Source organism: Ovis canadensis, chromosome 10 (assembly GCF_042477335.2).
Source record: "Ovis canadensis isolate MfBH-ARS-UI-01 breed Bighorn chromosome 10, ARS-UI_OviCan_v2, whole genome shotgun sequence".
Classification (NCBI taxonomy): domain Eukaryota; kingdom Metazoa; phylum Chordata; class Mammalia; order Artiodactyla; family Bovidae; genus Ovis; species Ovis canadensis.
Window position 1 is genome coordinate 35,757,032 of NC_091254.1, and position 17,972 is coordinate 35,775,003.

The window sequence follows — 17,972 nt, forward strand, 5'->3', positions numbered from 1 at the left end:
TTGTTGAGTAGCTCAGTTGTGTCCAAGTCTTTGCGACCCCATGAACGGCAGCACGCCAGGCCTCCCCGTCCCTCACCATCTCCCAGAGCTTGCTCAAACTCATGTCCATTGAGTTGGTGATGCCATCCAGCCATCTCATCCTCTGCAATCCCCTTTTCCTCCTGCCTTCAATCTTTCCCAGCATCAGGGTCTTTTCCAATGAGTCAGCTCTTCGCATCAGGTGGCCAAAGGATTGGTGCTTCAGCATCAGTTCTTCCAAAGAATATTCAGCATTTATTTTCTTCAGAATGGACTGGTCTGATCTCCTTGCAGTCCAAGGAACTCTCAACTGTGGTGTTCTCCAACACCACAGTTCAAAAGCATCAATTCTTTGGTGTTCAGCCTTCTTTACAGACGACAGCATGGGGTAAACATAACTTTTATATGTACTGGGAAACCAAACAAAGCCTGTTTGCTTTACTGCGGTGGTCTGGAACTGAGGCCACAGTATCTCTAAGGTACGCTTGTACTGAAACAAACTGTCAAATAAATGGTGAAGACAAGAAAATACCTACATCAGAAGGTTTTATGAGGATTAAATGAGCGTACACAGAGAGGAATAGAAAGTGCTTCAACACAGTGCTCAGCACATAGGAAGCTCAATAATGTTGGCTGGCAGCATTATCAGTGGAATCCAGAAGAGGGTGAGGCATGGCATGAACAGAGACAGTTACAGAGTTTCAAGAAGAGGCAGGTCTCGAGCTTGACCTGGAAAGATAAGGATTTTTTTACTGGACAGAGCGGTGTGGGCACCCTAAGCGTTCTAAGTGTCCTCTCCTCTATGAGTTGCCCCTCCCCCACAGGCGCTCTCTCTGCTCCTCCATTAAATGCAGAGTCATCCCAGTAAGAATCAACTATTGAGCAGCCTCTCTCTGCCCATCCATAGTCCATTTTTCCTTCCTTTCTACACAACCAGGGCCTAGATGAATTTCACCCCCAAAGGGAGGCAACAATGCTGTCCAATGAATTTCAGCAATCTGTAGGAAAGGCACAGTCTACTCTTCATATCAGCAACCCTGGCCTAGGCGTCTATCCTGGGCTTCCCCCGTGGCTCAGCAGTAAAGAATCTGCCTGCAACACAGGAGATGCAGGAGACCTGGGTTCAATCCCTGGGTCAGGAAGATCCCCTGGAGGAGGAAATGGGAACCCACTCCAGTATTCCTGCCTGGAGAATCTCTTGGACAAGGGAGCCTAGGGCGGGGCTACAGCCCATAGGGTTGTAGAGAGTTGGACAGGACTGAAGTGACTAAGCACAGGTATCTATCCTAGAGAAATACTCAAAGGTCAGCATGAAAAATCACATACAACAATGTCCACTACAGCATGATTTGTGAGAGAGAAAAAACAGAAGTCCTGCAATGCCTGAGACCCAGGTTCAGATCCCTGGGTGGGAAGACCCCCTGGAGAAGGGAATGGCCACCTACTCCAGTATTCTCTCCTGGAGAATTCCATGGACAGAGGAGCCTGGCAGTCTACAGTCAGTCCATAGGGTCACAAAGAACTGGACACAACTAAGCAATTAATACTAACAAATATTCTAAAACTGTTAGGGGAAGCACACTGATTGAAACCACCCACCTTGGCCAGGTACCATAGTAACCATTTGCCTGAGTTGTTTTATGACAGGAGATCCTGATAAGCAATAGGGAACTAATAAGCCACCAACAACAGGAAGAGTTCAGGAAAGTTCTAAAGGAGACACTGCGTGTCCGTCCACTTCCCAGAATCCCTCTCGCTAGCATCCATCTTGGCTGAGCGATGCGTGCACCACCAGGAAAGACTCTGAATTAGAATGATTGGTCAAAGACCACCCGGAAACTAATCCATCACCATAAAACCCAAGACTGTGAGCCACATGGCAGAACAGTTCTCCTGGGTTTCCTTACCCTACTGCTCTCCACCCGGGTGCCCTTTCCCAATAAAATCTCTTGCTGTGTCAGCATGTGTCTCCTCGGACAATTCATTTCCGAGTGTTAGACAAGAGCCCAGTTTCGGGCCCTGGAAGGGGTCCCTCTTCCTGCAACAAAACCACATACACAAGAACCTAAAAGATTTCTCTGGAGATATAGATATGCATTAACATAACAGATATATGAACACCACTGCATTTCCTTTTCCAAAACTGTGCCTGAGAAATGATAAGTTTTCAGTAAGTATTTGCTGAATGAATGAAGATCTGTGAATATGAGCAGAAAAACATTGGAAAATAGATTTGCTTTCCGTGCTAAATATTTGTGTCCTGTTTTTAAGAGACCACACTAAAATTACTTGCATAATTTAAATGAACTCAAAATAGTTCTTCAAAAGCAAAGGACAACAACAAAACACCACCGCAGGACCTGGATAGACCATGAAGGGGTCGACGCATCAATTCTTGAGGACCTTTTCAGGACAGCTAATTTACTCGAACTGGGCAATTAGGGATCCTACAGAACAAGTCAGCTCTCACTTTACCTCTCCAGCATCAAACTCCTCAACATTTGACGAAGAGAAAAGCGTTGGGTTTTAAACTGTTACTGAAAACCAGTTAATAGCACGCCCTTTCTAAAGGGTGTTCTCTAACAAACCACGCGCCGAGGAGCCTCCCCCGCGCACACCACGCGCCGAGCGCAGCAAGGATGGTAGGTGAGCGCCGAAGGTCCTCCAGGCAGGTGTGCGCACACAGCACCCGGGGAAGGTAACTCACTCTCCGACTGGCCTTTTCGCGATCTATAATCGGTCTCTCCTCCTCTGGCTTCATCTCGCGGAGGAACTAATTTCTTCTGTGATTCAGCCCGGAGCCCAAGGTCACCTGGTCAGGGGACAAGAAGCGCGGTGTTAAAAACCCAGGGAGAGGAGGAGCGCCCCGTGGGTGGCATCCTCGTGGTTCGGTTCTAACCCAATCCGGCACCTGCATTTCAGAGGAGGAATCTGCAGCTCGACCCCCACCGGCTAATTCAAACTTGCGCGCCACTCCCCCTGGCCCTGGGGGGCGCCTGGATGAGAGCTTGAGGGGAGGGTGGGCCGGAGACCCTCACCCACACCCGGAGACCCTCACCCACACCCGGAGACGGGCCTGTCGGTGCCCGAGTGTACTCGGCCGAGCTGAACCCAGGCGGGGCGGGCCCGTCCCCCCTCACCGATCTCCGCTACCTCCTGGACCGGTGCGCTCTGGCCTCGGTCTGTCTTCAGCCTTGGGCGTGTGCCAAGGGAAAGGAGCCAGGGCGAGCCGCGTAGACCCGAGCCGGAGATGCAGATCCCCAGGCTCGCCCACTGCCGGCCGGGAAGGTGCGGCGTGGCGGGGGTCACAGTCGGGTCCGCTCTGCGCAACTCCCTCTGGGGCTCCGCGCCTGACTCCAGGGCGCCGCGGATCAGAAACGCTGCAGCTGCTGCGGTTGTGAACTCCGCACCTGGAAAATCGATCCCAGACGCGCAAGAGCCTCCCATTGGTTTCCGACCAGCGGCGGGACTCTAGAATAGGGGCTGGGGCACCCGAGCGGGGGTTTCGGTGGGGGAGGGGGCCGAGGGCGGGTGCACCGACTGTCCATCACAGGCCACGCCCTCCCTGTGCCCAACTCCCCCCCACGGCTCCGCCCACGAGGGGGCCGGGACCCAGGGCGCCACGCGGAAAATTTGTCCACTCCCCTGGAGATTCTATTGGCTGGAGGGCCGTGGGAAGCTACTACCGGCAACCAATTGAGGTGCACAGTCGGCCCCGTGTGGGCGGGCTGAGTGCCGCAAGGTTCCTCAGGAGCCAATAGAGAAGAGGAACGACGAAACGCTTCCTGAGTTCGAGGGTCGGCGGAAGATGGCGGCTGCTGAAAAGGGCTGGTGCTTGTGTGAGTTATTGAGGTGAGGAGCAGGTGGTGTGGGCTCGCAGGCGTTTTCGGTACTGAAATGCTACGTATCTGCCCCGTGTGACTAATGTGTGTGGGCAGGGGCTTTCCTTGTCATGAATTTAAGCTATTTTCTCAAGGCCAGTGAGCATTCCCTTTGGGGTCTTGTGTATACACGAGAAGGTTGAGTTGAAGACTCGGTTTACCGCGTTTACTTTCACTGCCTCACTGCTCTCTGAGAGCTCGCTTTCCCTTTGCTTTAGCTTTTCCTTTCTCTTGCGTTCGCTCCAGTTAGTCTGTTGTAAATTACTCATATTCGTTCCTCATTTTCCCTTATGATTGAGCCACGAATTCATTCTCCATTCTGTCATGCTCTTTGGTGAAGAAACCGGATCTTCTGTTGTCTTAGTTTGCCGTCTTTCACTCATCCAAACTATCATTGTTAACATATGTCATTTTAATGTCAAGTTTATGTTGAGTCCTCGTCTTGATTTTCTTTTGATTTCTTTTCTGATTGATGGAAATGTAGTTATATATTTTCTGTGTGCTGTGCTTAGTTGCTCAGTCGTATCCGAGTCTGCGAGCCCGCCAGCCTCCTCTGTCCTTGGGGATCCTCGGGGCAAGAATACTGGAGTGGGTTGCCATGCCCTCCTCCAGGGGATCTTCCCACCACAGGGATCCTACCCAGGTCTCCCGCATTGTAGGCGGATTCTTTACTGTCTGAGCCATCAGAGAAGCTACCTTTTTGTCTTTATTGTATAGATAATATATTGTGGGGTTTTTTTGGTAGAAAAGTTAGGAAATAGATGTGCAAAAAATAAGTCTTCAGAAATGCTACAATCCAGAGATAACTATTGATAACATTTTGGTGAAAAACTCCCAAACCTTTTCCCCACGTTTGTTGTTGTAATACTATTGTATTTTGTATGTGTTGACTTACACTAATAAAACAGAAGACCTAGTATATTCTATCTACACAGCTCTTTTAACGCCTATGTATTTCTGTTCAGGTTGAAAATTTATCATTAATATGATAGCATCCTGAATAGCAGTGTATATGTATTCTCTCCAGAATTCAGGTATTATTTCTTTTTCACTTTTGTCCCCCCTACTTCAAATTCTGTAATGATTATTTAAAACATTCCAACAAGAAAGTCTGTTTTCAGAGCCTTCATATTCTTCTCTGCTATTTGAAATATGCTTAACTCCCTGCTTTGCACATGATAATGACTAAATAAAAATTTGCTGAATGGAATGGCTCACTGTTGATTATACTTACCTTTTTAAAGTCTTGTGCTTGAATATGAATAAATATTTAATGACACATTTTAGTTATATTTAAACAAATTCTGTGTAGGTAGTTTTGATGTACAAGTACGGTAGGATGTTTGATAAATTTCTTAATAGAACCTGTATGTGTGTCTTTGAAACTAACAGATTGAAAACAAAAGAACTGGGTTAACTTTAGTGATTAATATGATTCTTTTCTGATGGTAAGTTAGTTCAGTTTGAAAATCCTATCACATTTATTTTCCCACTTAAGTCATTTAAGAAAATGTCATGGAAATCTTTGGATTCTGAGTCAGCAACATTTTAAATTAAACAGCTTCTTGTCTTGTCCTGGGAAAGGAAAGCTAACTAGTTAAGATAATATTGCTTTCCTGAACTGACATATTCCAAAATTATGGCCAGTCTTACCACGTCTGTCAAACTTTTGTCCATTCTTCCCAGCAGTGGTTCTTAAATTGTGGTTCATTGTGGCTCGTAGGCACCTGAGAGTCCCTAAGACCCTTTCAGCAACTCCTCTGGGTAAAAATTATTTTTATATAATGTTAAGATATAATGTTTAGAGGACACAGTTTCTGTTTTGTTGACATTTGCACTGATAGTGCAAAAGTCTTGGTGGATAAAACCACTACTTAGCACAAATCAAGGCAGTGTTCTCAAACCGTACTAGTAGTCATTGTGTTTTTCATCTCCATGCACTTGATAAAGCCAGTTTTTCTTTAAAATGTCCTTAATGAAAAAAAAAATAAAAATAAAATAAAATAAAATGTCCTTAATGAAGCAGTAAAAATTATTAATTTTGTTAAATCTTGAGTACGTACCTTTCTAATATTCTATATGACAAAATGGATTGAACACATAAAGCACTTCTCCATACCAGAGTGAAACAGTTGTCTTAAGGAAAACCTCTTGTATGACGTCTACGTTGGAAAGTGAAGTAGACATACTTTTTAGAGGACACAGTTCTTATTTGGAAGAACAACTGACAGACAAACCATGATTCCTTTGACTTGGCATTTAGTAGGTATTTTCTGAAAGATGAAGGAATTGATTCTTGCTTCAAAGAAAACAAGTGACTGGGACTCCATGGCAGTCCAGCGGTGAGGACTCCACACCTCCACTTTCTGGGAGTGTTCAGGGATCCTCAGGCTGCATGGCAGCTAAGAAAAAAATAATAATAATAAGTAACAGGTTCAGAAACATTTAGGGAAGCAGTGGTTTCAGGGGCATGTAAACAGATCAGACATGGCACTCAGAATAGAACTGGAGACATCTAAGTTTCCTCTTCCCTCAAAACTTGTTCTACTTGAGGTGAAGTGAGAGAAGAAAAATGATTTAGTATCTCACCAAACTTTGAACTGTGGAATATTCAGCATTTGGAAGACATATTGCTTTGGATTACATGTTGTCATCTTGTGGTCAGATGCCATTCCCAGTCATATCTTGTTTAGGTTAATAATTAAATTTATTTTAATCCTTTAATACATATACTGAATTAGGAGAAAGATGGATCAACATTGATTTTTACTGCTGATTAAAAAGAAAAAGTACATTGACTTGCCAGCACTCTGTGGAATTAAAGGGGACTTGCACTTTTGTACATTGACTTGCCAGCATGCTGTGGAATTAAAGGGGACTTGCACTTTTGACATTAGATATTCTGTAGCATTAGAATTTTAATAGCTGTGTATTTTGTTAGACTCATAAGCTATAAAATTTTCTTTCTTTGCTACTAATATATAAAAGTTATGTGAAACTAGACTTCAATTTGTAGCCTCTGATTTTTTCCTATTATTCTTTTGATTTATTTATTTTTAATTGAAGGAAGTTGCTTTACAATGTTGTATTGGTTTCTGCCATACGTGAATCAGCCATCCGTGTACATATGTCCCCTCCCGCTTGAACCTCCCTTCCACTTCCCACCCCATTGCACCCCCTGGGTTGTCACAGAGTACCAGGTTGAGCTCCCTGCATCATACAGCAAATTCCCACTGGCTGTCTATTTTACATAGGTAACATATATGTTTCACTGCTGCTGCTGCTAAGTCATGTCAGTCATGTCTGACTCTGTGCGACCCCATAGAAGGCAGCCCACCAGGCTCCCCCGTCCCTGGGATTCTCCAGGCAAGAACACTGGAATGGGTTGCCATTTCTGTCTCCAATATATGTTTCACTGCTCTCTCAATTCGTCCCACCCTCTCCTTCCCGTGCTGTGTCCACAAGTCTGTTCTGTATGTCTTTGTCTCTATTGCTGCCCTGCACATAGGTTCATCAGGACCATTTTTTAATGACATGATATCCATTTTCACCATTCCCCTCTCGTTTCAGGTTTTTTTATTCATTAATCTTCCCCTGGCTATTTGTATGTGGAACTTTGTTTGTGTGTTTACTTATTATTGTCCTTTGGAGACTCCGACTGCTGCTACAGAGAAAGAAAAAGTCGGCGTCATCTAGCAAAACTGGGAAACATCAAACGGTGATTGCATTTTTCCATCCATACTGCAATGCTGGCGGAGGAGGAGAAAGAGTGTTATGGTGTGCCTTAAGGGCTCTACAGAAAAAGTAGGTATGCATCTTCCTTAGCTAATTTGGTATATTATTACTGTTTTTAAAAAATCATTACCCAGAATGTGTCTTTTCTGGTACCTTATTCCTAGCCTGGGATTCCTTTTGTAAACTGTTCTTTAGCAAGGAAACACTTCTTTCATACGCCGACCTACCTTTTAAGATCCTGTTGAAGGGCTTCCCTGGTGGGCTAGAGGTTGAGAATCTGCCTGCCAGTGCAGGGGTCACAGGTTCAGCCCGTGGTCGGGGAAGCGCTCACGTGCTGTGTGAACTAAGCCCTGTGTGCCGCAGCTTACTGAGCCAGTGCTCCAGAGCCCCCATGCCACAAGTGCTGAAGCCCACGTGCCTGCAGCCGGTGTTGTGCAGCAAGAGAAGCCACTGCTATAAGAAGCCCGCTCACCACAAGGAAGAATAGCGCCCCCCATTAGCCGCAGCGAGAGGAAGCCCATGCGCAGCAGCTAAGGCCCAGTGGAACCAAAAATGCGTGAATAAATCAATCTTTTTTTTTTAATATCCCATTGAATTTATCTTTACCATTGAGACGATAAACAGAAAGTATCTGCCCTTTTATGGCGTAATTTAGTGGGGATAACTGGTCACCTTGGGAGAGTATGTGGAGGAGACCGAATAATAAACAGAAATTGACCAAATACTATGAAGCGTTCAATACTTTAAATCCGAATACCTTTAGTCAGTGGTGATACACAGCAAATATTCTCTATGAAAGCATCTGATTCTGATTTTCATATCATTACCACTTGGATAGTCTTAAGTAAGGTACCATGTTATTTAATAGAAAGAATTTGGTTTTACACATCTTTTAATGTTTTAGGCTTCCTTCTCCCCACTCCAGTTCCACAAGAAAAAGCATAGCAAAACACAGGTTCCATTATTGTTTTATCATATAAGGAAGACTGTTATCTCTCCATAGTGACCCTACTTCCTGGCACATGCCCTTCATTCAGTTTCAAAGTCCTCATGAGTAATGCCCTCAGCTCTCTGTTTCTCCACTGTAAGCCCCATCTTGGCTTCTCGCCACCATTTCTGTGTGTCCTCTGCCATCTCCCATAAATCCCTAAATGCAGAGAATTTTCTTAAATCCTGTTATTGATCCCCACCTCCTTGAAGCCTTCCCTCCTCTGGCCCATGCTCTTCTTCTTGGGACAGTGTGCATTAGCCTTGTCTCTGGATTGCTGAACTCAGCGCAGTGGTCAAGTGTCATGAGATGTGTACGCGTACTCCCCAGTGGCCCTGTTACTCCTCCAGCTCACTAACAAACAAAAAACTCCAAATAATGAGTACAACATGGAAGATACTTTTGCATCTTTCTCTTGCCACTTTTTGTCTCATCCCTCCCCACCCCCCTCACACATACTTTGCTCCAGCCTACTGAACTCGGGGCACATACCTTTATAAGATTCCTTGCCTTTTCATCTAGTGTTCCTATTTTTTCCTGAAACAACCTGTTTCTCCTTAGTTAATTCCTACAAATCTTTCCTGACTCGACACAAGATCCAGGACACTGGATTTTCAGTCAGTCTCCCCATTCTCTATATGACTCAGAGAATAGTTGTAAACACAACCAGAGTGCGGCCAAAGTGTTAAAATCACAAGAGGGTATTTTTCTATATTTTCATTATATATAATTGTGATGCAGGCTCAAGGCCCAGCTTTTAAAACCTTTGTGCATTTCTCAGATTAAAACCCTGAGTAAATGTTACATGGCAGCCTGGATGGGAGCAGAGTTTGGGGGAGAATGGATACATGTGTTTGTATAGCTGAGTCCTTTCACTGTTCACTTGAAACTGTCACAACATTGTTAATTAGCTATACCCAAGTACAAAATAAAAAGTTAAATAAATGATGAGACACACACAGAAAATCCCTGAGTAATGCTTTAGCATTTCTGATCCTATTTAAAGATACTGTGCTGTGCTGTGCCCAGTCACTCAGTCATGTCTGACTTTGCAACCTCATGGACTGTAGGCTCCTCTTTCAATGGGGATTCTCTAGGCAAGAATACTGGAGTGGGTTGCCATGCCCTCCTCAAAGATACTTTTAGTGAATGTTAACTCTTGTTTATGAATATTTTATTAATATTTATTAATATTAATTACCAGCTCAGTGGTAAAGAATCCTCTTGACAATGCAGGAGATGTGGGTTTGATTCCTGGTTCAGGAAGATCCCCTGGAGAAGGAAATAGCAACCCACTCCAGTATTTGCTTTGAAAATTTCGTGGACAGGGGAGCCTGGCAGGCTATAGTCCTTGGGGTCGCAAAGAGTTCAACATGACTGAGCACAGGCTAAATCACCATTTTAATACTGAGAAAGTTGTCGAAATAACATTTTTGAACATTTCTTAAGAATGAAAATGCCTCATTTATAAATGGGCTATTTTGTTGATGTCTGCTGTATGCAAAACTCTTAGTAGAGGGAATAGCAAAGAACTAGAAGTTTCCTTTGGAAGACTAACGTTTTAGTTGTAGGGCAGTGAAAGACCCAGGTAGAGTGGAGTCATAAAATCAGTGGAAAACATTTTTTTTAGTCTGAAAATAAGCTTCTTTATGATCATGAGAAAAATGATGATCTACAATGCTTTGCTGTTTTCACCTAACCTACTGAAATTCTTACCTTATTTTAGGTATCCAGAAGCACTTTATGTTGTTTATACTGGCGATGCCGATGTCAGTGGCCAACAGATACTGGAAGGTGCATTCAGAAGATTTAACATCAGGTTAACTCGCCCAGTGAAGTTTGTTTTCTTAAGGAAGCGCTACCTTGTGGAAGATTCACTCTATCCTCATTTCACACTGCTGGGCCAAAGTCTGGGATCCATTTTTCTGGGCTGGGAAGCTCTAATGCAGTGTGTTCCCGATGTTTACATTGATTCAATGGGCTACGCTTTCACGCTTCCTCTGTTTAAGTATCTAGGTGGTTGCCGAGTTGGAAGCTATGTTCATTACCCCACCATCAGCACTGACATGCTCTCCGTCGTGAAGAATCAGAATGTGGGATTTAACAACGCAGCCTTCATTACCAGGAATCCTTTTCTCAGCAAAGTAAAGCTCATCTACTACTATTTATTTGCTTTTATGTATGGGCTTGTTGGTTCTTGCAGTGACATCGTCATGGTCAATTCTTCTTGGACACTGAACCATATTCTCTCGCTGTGGAAGGTTGGGAACTGCACTAATATTGTTTATCCACCTTGTGATGTGCAAACATTCTTGGATCTTCCCTTACATGAAGAGAAGGCAACCTCAGAACACTTAGTGGTTTCAATTGGCCAGTTCAGGCCTGAAAAGAACCATCCTTTGCAGATCAGAGCCTTTGCTAAATTGTTGAATAAGAAGGAGAGTGAATCTCTCCCTCCACTTAAACTTGTGCTCATTGGAGGTTGTCGTAACCAAGATGATGAACTCAGGGTAAACCAACTGAGAAGGCTTGCTGAGGACCTTGGAGTTCAAGAAGATGTGGAATTTAAAATAAACATTCCATTTGATGAGTTAAAGAATTACTTGTCTGAAGCAACAGTTGGTCTGCATACCATGTGGAACGAGCATTTTGGGATTGGTGAGTTTGTGCTGTAAACAGTTTGTGGTGGTGCGATGAGATAACACATTTTCAGTGGTTTTGAAAAAATAATACTACTCTGATTTCATCCAGTCCTCAATCTCTTCCCGGAGTCCACCAAGTTTGTTTTCCTCATTTGAGACCCTGTAAAACATATTCCCTGTTGGCTCAGACGTTAAAGAATCTGCCCACAGTGCAGGAGGCCTGGATTTGATCCCTGGGTCAGAAAGACCTCCTGGAGAAGGGCATGGCAACCCACTCCAGTATTCTTGCCTGGAGAATTCCCTGGACAGAGGAGCCTGGTGGGCTGCAGTCCATGGGGTCACAGAGTCAGACATGACTGAGCGACCTAACACAAAACATTTAACCAATGATAATATTTTTTGACCACTCACTGTATGGTGGTTACTTTCAAGGTCTTTACAAGTATCTGATTTAATCCTCTCTAGAACTTTACTTGATAGGTATTATGGTTATTTCCATCTCATCAACAACACAGAGAGGGTTTAGAACTTGCCCAGTCCCACAGTAAGAGAAGAGGGCAGATTATAATCCAGACAGCGCCTGCTCTTAACTTCCACATTTCTCTCCACACTTCACCCCGTCTGTGTGCTGGTTCAGATCCCTGGACCTCATCCTAGCCTCCCACCCAGGGGCCACATCAGGATCCCTGGGTGGGTGCAGGCGGAGGTTTGGTAAAGCCCCTCAGGTGATTCTGTGGTGCCCCAGGAGCCAAGAACCCCTGTCCCCAGGTGGGCTCTTCCCAGTCACTTTTGATTCTTTTGTTGATTCTGATGGTTCTTTTATTCATTATTTGATGCTGTTATTGGAATGGCCTCAGGTGTTGGGTTTGGACAGCCGTGTGATGGGTGAAGACTTTCACCTAGAGAGGCAGCTGAGAGCAGAGGCCGGTGAGGCGCTGAGTTCAAGCGCGTGGAGTGGGAGTTGGCTGAGGGGCGTGTGCGTGTGTGTGCGGCCGCTGCAGCCTGTGTGAGCCTGAAGGAAGGAGAGGGGCCTGACCTGGGAACGCAGAGTGAGGAGCTGTGCAGTGAGTGACCGCAGCCCTGTGGCCGTGGCCGGGGTGGCATAGGAGAGTCTGGAGAGCGAGAGGCTGCCCGGAGTGTAAGAGCGACAGGTCACAAGTTGGCAGAAGAGCGGCCAGCGAAGAAGAGGGGCCTGCCAGGCAGAGCAGCCATGGGAACCGCGGGAGGGGAGGGTGGAGGGAAGAAGCAGAGCAGCGAAGGGTTCAGTGCTGCTGAGAGGCTGGGCGAGACGAAGACACGGTGGGCTTCACCGTGGGTGAGGGCGGTGTCGGAGCAGAGGGCAGAGGGCTGGGGGCGGTGAGGGAGCCCTGAGTGCAGGTGAGCCGGCGGAGCTGGTGAGCTCAGACCACGCTGGCCCCGAGCTGCCTGCCACACAGAGACGGAAGGAGAGACAGTGCCAGGGGAGGACGTGTGACCGGGAGAGAGGGCTGGGTGTGTGTGCACTCGCTCACAGGGGACTGCTCTCACAAGTGTGAACTAGCTTAAGTGCTGATAGGAAGGGCCAGTAGAGAGGGAGAAGTGAAACTGGAGAGAATAAAACTGATTAGGTCAGAGTCTCTAAGACTTTGTGTAAGTACAGAGGAATGGTACTCAGCCTTGAACAGAGAATGGTGTAATTCATATTTTTCAAATAAGAGTTCAGATCAAAGCATTAGCAGAAGATTCTGTTCTGTAGAGATTCACCAGTGTTGAAGAGAGTTGTGGTGGTTCCATTTCTCTCCTGTGTGGCTGGGATGATAGCAGCTCTGTACCCTCCTTTGAAGTAAGAAAGCAGTCACCTCAATCATTTGCTGAAGGGCTTAGTTCTCTCTAGAAACGGATAAGAAAGGCAGGCCAGGTTTATATCCTCGGCTATATCATTGGCAGAGACTAACCAAAACTTTGATGTAGTTCAGCGCTGCTTTTGGGCGCACAGTTCTGTCTAATTTGCCGGAAATCCAGGCAGTAGCATAAACACCAGCCTCACTTGGAATGTGTCCCTAAGGTGGCTCACTTTCCCCCTTTTTTCTCCTAGTGCTGTAACTTGAACTCTTAACATACTGGGGTTTTTTAAAATCTTTTTTTTACCTCTTTTATCTTTTAATATCTATTATCTGCCATCTTGCTAATAACGTTCTCCAGTCTTGTTTTATTATCTGAGACAATTCTTGTGTCTACTTGTCTGTTTTAATAAAGAACAAAGCAGCATTATTGTGAAGCCTTGAAAACTGAAAAACTTACATTTTATTTTGCACCAGAGAAGTTAAATGAGTAAATTTGGAAAGACACAGACATTTACTTAACTTGCTCGAGTCTTTTGAAATTTGTAAAGGGCTCTGCTCCTCCTTGTTCTATGAGCACATTCAGAGACTTAAAAGACATGGTTTCTGTTCCTCAGGAATTGTTGAGTGTATGGCAGCCGGCACGATTGTCCTCGCACACGATTCGGGGGGCCCGAAGCTCGACATTGTCGTTCCTCACCACGGCGAGAGGACTGGGTTCCTGGCTGAAAGTGAAGAGGGCTATGCTGAAACTATGGCCCATATTCTTTCCATGTCTGCAGAACAGAGGCTCCAAATCAGAAACAGTGCCCGTGCGTCCGTAAGCAGATTCTCCGATCAGGAGTTTGAAGTGACATTCCTATCGTCTGTGGAACGATTATTCCAAAAATGCCACACCTGTACAAATTAAAGATGTTTTGTATAAAATGGTTAGATACTTTCATATGTAAATACTTTTCTGAACTCATTCCTTGTTGTGATAAGGTTAGGCTTATCCTGACTCTTTTGAAAAGACCCTGATGCTGGGAAAGATTGGGGGCAGGAGGAGAAGGGGACAACAGAGAGGATGAGATGGTTGGATGGCATCACCGACTTGATGGACATGAGTTTGAGTAAACTCTGGGAGTTGGTGATGGACAGGGAGGCTTGGCCTGCTGCAGTCCATGGGGTCGCAAAGAGTCGGACACAACTGAGCGACTGAACTGAACTGAATTGATCCTCGTGCAAGGCCCTTGCTTATCTATAAGCAAGGCCCTCAGCAGTATGTACATATAGCCAAGGTATTTATTTCAATGGAAAAAGGCAAAGTTACCTAAATGGTAACTTATATAGTTTAAATGTAAAAATTTTAGATTAGAGTTTGGGCTCAAATTCTGAAAGAAAAGAAACAATTTTAATTTTGGTATAATCCATTATTTTAAAAATTCTATTTGTCAGGTTACTTTAGAAACCAGGAAAGAGAATTTCCCTTTAGAAAAAACAAATGTTGAAAAAAAAAAATGGATGACTAATAATTGATTAGCACTTTAGAATTGTTCTGATATGTTGGAAACACAAAAAAATTCTGGTACATTTAAATTCAAACAGTATTGTGGATAAACTTTTTGAATACCTCTAATGATCCTTTAAAAGAACAAAAACTTTAAGCAGGCTTAATCATGTTCTAAAAGCAGATAGTCAAAAGACAGGCTGACTGTGGTTGCTCTATGGGTGTGCCTGGGCATGTAAGTAGTGCTTTCCATCACTAGGTACTTGTGAAAATAATTTTCTCTTTAGTGCTGTCAGTGTGTTTTTACAGCCCTCTCATTATCCGTTACCATTTTCACATCCCAGAGGCTAGAAGTCCGCTTTTTAAAGTCATCTAAGAGGTCTGAGTCAGAACATCGCGACAAGTTGTTTTTCAGATGGTGATGATGTAAGATGGGGAACCGTCCGCATGGTCTCTGTAATCAGCATCATGCATTGTAAGGTGACGAGGTGGCAGTTTGCACAGAGCACTGGACTAGCAGGAAGGGTAGCTGGACCTGACCTCAGCTTCATCATCTACAAACATCTGACTGACCTTTTGATGCAAAAGCTGCTCCCTAATTTTTCTGAGTCTCAGCTTCTTTCACTGTAACCTGGAGATGTATTGGCTGTCCTCACTGCCTTTCATAATTGTAATGAAAACACAAAACACAGAAAGCATGTGAAAAATTGTGAAGTTACTTTAATTAAAGGTAACTGTGGTAAATATCTTCTGTACTCCTATCTTTATCAGCGCATTATGACCCTAGGTAAATTCTTGTTACTAAGCCAGTAACTAGGAATCAGTATAATTTAACAGGACTTCCATCCTGAATAACTGATAACTAGCATGGAAAAATGAATATCTGTGTGTGCAGATATGGTTATTGAGAGCTACAACTTTGAGCATTTGCTCCACACATAATCAGTTCCTTCTGGTTCAGTGAGTTGACCTCCTTCACAGTCTGACACATCTCGGTCTTAGGGGCATGTGAAAGAGGTAAACTTTTCCTTTCCAGTCGCCTCCTGTCCACTCATGGAGCCAGCCAGCTTCATTATCTGCTTCGAGTTACATCGCTGACGTGTTGTCTGCCGGCCGTCTTCTGTCATCAGACCAAAAAGCACCGAAACAGAGTCCAGGCATGGTGACGTACCAGAGTGGCCTTGTGCTGGAGACTGTTCAGTTTAGAAGAGAAAAGCTGGTGGGAACTGGAGCCGGAAGGAGCCCTGCAAATTCTCTAGTCTCGTTTCTCTTATTTTCAAATTTACAGACAGGAGCGAGGTGAAGAACTTCAGTTCCATCAGCATCCCAGAGCTCGTTAATGACAAAATCAGGATTACCACCTGGATGCAAAAAGCTCAGTGCGTTTTCTTCTCTTACAGCTCTTCTTTGAGATAAGATCCATGACCATTGCCCACGCAGCCTACCCATCTACCCAGGGAAAATCATGGGACTAAAGAGAAAATGGACAGAGCAAAAGTAGAGGATGTATTAAAGGAAGAAAGGATCCTGAAATTTCACAAAATATTATTCAAACTCATTTCTTCAAAATGATCTTCATTTATCACAAACATATCACTGAAACTGCAATGCACGTATGTTAGTAGGTTCTCTTTCAGTGTTCCTAACGCAGTACTAAATGTTTGTTTCTGAATACCTGACATGAAGAATGACAGAGCAATATATCAGCTACTGTCTGTGTGGAGAAACTGAGCGACTTTTAATTCCTATAAGATGTTGCTTTCCAGTGGTCCAAACATGCTGTTTTGAACCCACAGCACTGGTGATTCACATTTCATTTCTAGTTGTGCATAATAAACTATATTAACATATTCTTTGTATAGTAATCTAGTTGTATCTTAAATATGATATAGATTTAATGGATATAAAATCTATTTGTATCTACGTACGATTGAAAGAAGTAGTTTTATTATCTTTCTTTTCCCAGTATGGCACCTTTATAGTCTCCCAGTTCACGTAGTCTCCCGCCCCTCACGTAGTCTCTCAGTTGTGAATTGTTTGTTACCCACTGAAATGGCAGCCCACTCCAGTATTCTTGCCTGGAGAATCCCATGGACAGAGAGGAACCTGGCAGGCTACAGTCCATGGGGCTGCAAGAGTCAGACACAACTTAGCGAATAAACCACCGCCACTATTTCCAAGTACCCATGCCAAGAATATTTTTTAAACAGAAAAAGTTTTTAAAGGCAAAACAAGAACTGTCTTGTCTCGTGTACCCACAAGAAAAGTAGGTTGTCAGGTTTAATAGATCTTTTTAATGAGTATTTCAGACCTGTAACATACTGCAGAGCTTCATATCCTTTAATAATTTCCAGGATAATTTCCAAAGTCATATTCTAGACAAAATTATGAGATAGGGGCCAGTGTGATTATCAGTGCTTTCAGAATATTTGTGTATTGTATTATACAAATGTACCCTAGACTCCAGAACTATGATATGAATAAATAAGTGAAAGTGTGTCTGCTAAATCTGCCAGTGGGTACTATGAAGAAGTTACTTTCCACACCACTGTATATAAAATACAGATAACTAATGAGAACCTACCATATAGCACAGGGAACTCTACTCAGTACTCTACAATGACCTATATGGGAAAAAATTCTTAAAAAGAGTGGATTCATGTTTATGTATAGCTGACTGACTTTGCTGTACAGCAGAAGCTAACACAACATTGTAAAACAACTATAGTAAAAAAAAATTTTAAGTTACATCCATTAAACCACAACAAGAAGCTGTGCATATTTCTAGAGTCAAATTCTGCCCCTGTGATTTACCCTTCGTCTCCACTATTCCTCTGCTGATTCTTACCCTCTTTCCCCACCCTAATTAAGGCCACCCTTGGCTTTAGAGAAGCATCAGTTCCAGTAGCCTGGTGCTGTGTGCTCACTTGGATCATACATAATTACAAGACACTTAGAAGGGAAGTTAAGGGTTGATATACTTCTTGGTATCATTTAAAGAATGATCAAGTTGATAGATTCATACATAGTTACTGAGACACATGAGTTTTCTAACAATTCTGAAGGCATGCAGGTCTGATCAATAGTTTGTTTCTTTGGTTCGGCAATGTATCAATGTGCCATTTTAGTTTTACTTTCATTAAAGACCAGATATAACGGTCAGAATTCTACCGCTTAGCTATAACCACTCTGTCCTTCATAACAGCAGATACAATAAATCAGAGTGTCTACTACGCTCCAGACAGAGGTTCAACACTGGAATTGTTATAATTAATAAAAAAAAAAGTTGAAGTCTAGGTTCCTGTCTCAAAGAGCTTACAGTCCTAATAAATTATATTAGTTTTTTCAATTAAACATTTCTGGCACTGGGCTAACCGCTATATATAAAAAAGACCATCA

The 17,972-nt window shown here is 43.8% G+C and overlaps 2 protein-coding genes across 4 annotated transcripts in view; one reads left to right on the forward strand and one right to left on the reverse strand.

The window, feature by feature from the left end:
• The window catches only part of ATP7B (ATPase copper transporting beta), a 75,408-nt gene extending 71,798 nt beyond the window's left edge, over nt 1-3,610 (reverse strand). Inside the window, exons 1-2 of one of the 2 annotated variants that reach the window (XM_069601440.1) lie at nt 3,172-3,610; nt 2,726-2,830 (exon numbers count right to left, since the gene is read on the reverse strand). In XM_069601440.1, coding sequence (XP_069457541.1) covers nt 2,726-2,779 — 54 coding nt within the window. In that variant the 5' untranslated portion in view covers nt 2,780-2,830; nt 3,172-3,610. Of the gene's footprint in view, nt 1-2,725; nt 2,831-3,158 lie in introns of both variants that reach the window. The other variant, XM_069601441.1, reaches the window with a different exon arrangement.
• Nucleotides 2,631-16,423, forward strand: ALG11 (ALG11 alpha-1,2-mannosyltransferase). 2 transcript variants are annotated; one of them, XM_069601454.1, is made up of 5 exons: nt 2,631-3,870; nt 7,470-7,703; nt 10,349-11,280; nt 13,702-14,013; nt 15,610-16,423. In XM_069601454.1, exons 1-4 carry the CDS (start codon nt 3,827-3,829, stop codon nt 13,992-13,994), a joined length of 1,503 nt encoding a protein of 500 aa, XP_069457555.1. In that variant the 5' UTR covers nt 2,631-3,826; the 3' UTR covers nt 13,995-14,013; nt 15,610-16,423. The 2 variants fall into 2 exon arrangements, with proteins under 2 accessions (XP_069457555.1, XP_069457554.1); XM_069601453.1 differs by having other exon boundaries at nt 13,702-16,423.
• Nucleotides 16,424-17,972: the final 1,549 nt, after the last annotated feature.

Coding starts and splice junctions, on each gene's coding strand:
- ALG11 (XM_069601453.1), top strand. CDS start 3,827: ATGGCGGCTGCTGAAAAGGGCTGGTGCTTGTGTGAGTTATTGAG. Junction 3,871..7,469: donor TGCTTGTGTGAGTTATTGAG/GTGAGGAGCAGG, acceptor CTCTCGTTTCAG/GTTTTTTTATTCATTAATCT. Junction 11,281..13,701: donor GAACGAGCATTTTGGGATTG/GTGAGTTTGTGC, acceptor TCTGTTCCTCAG/GAATTGTTGAGTGTATGGCA.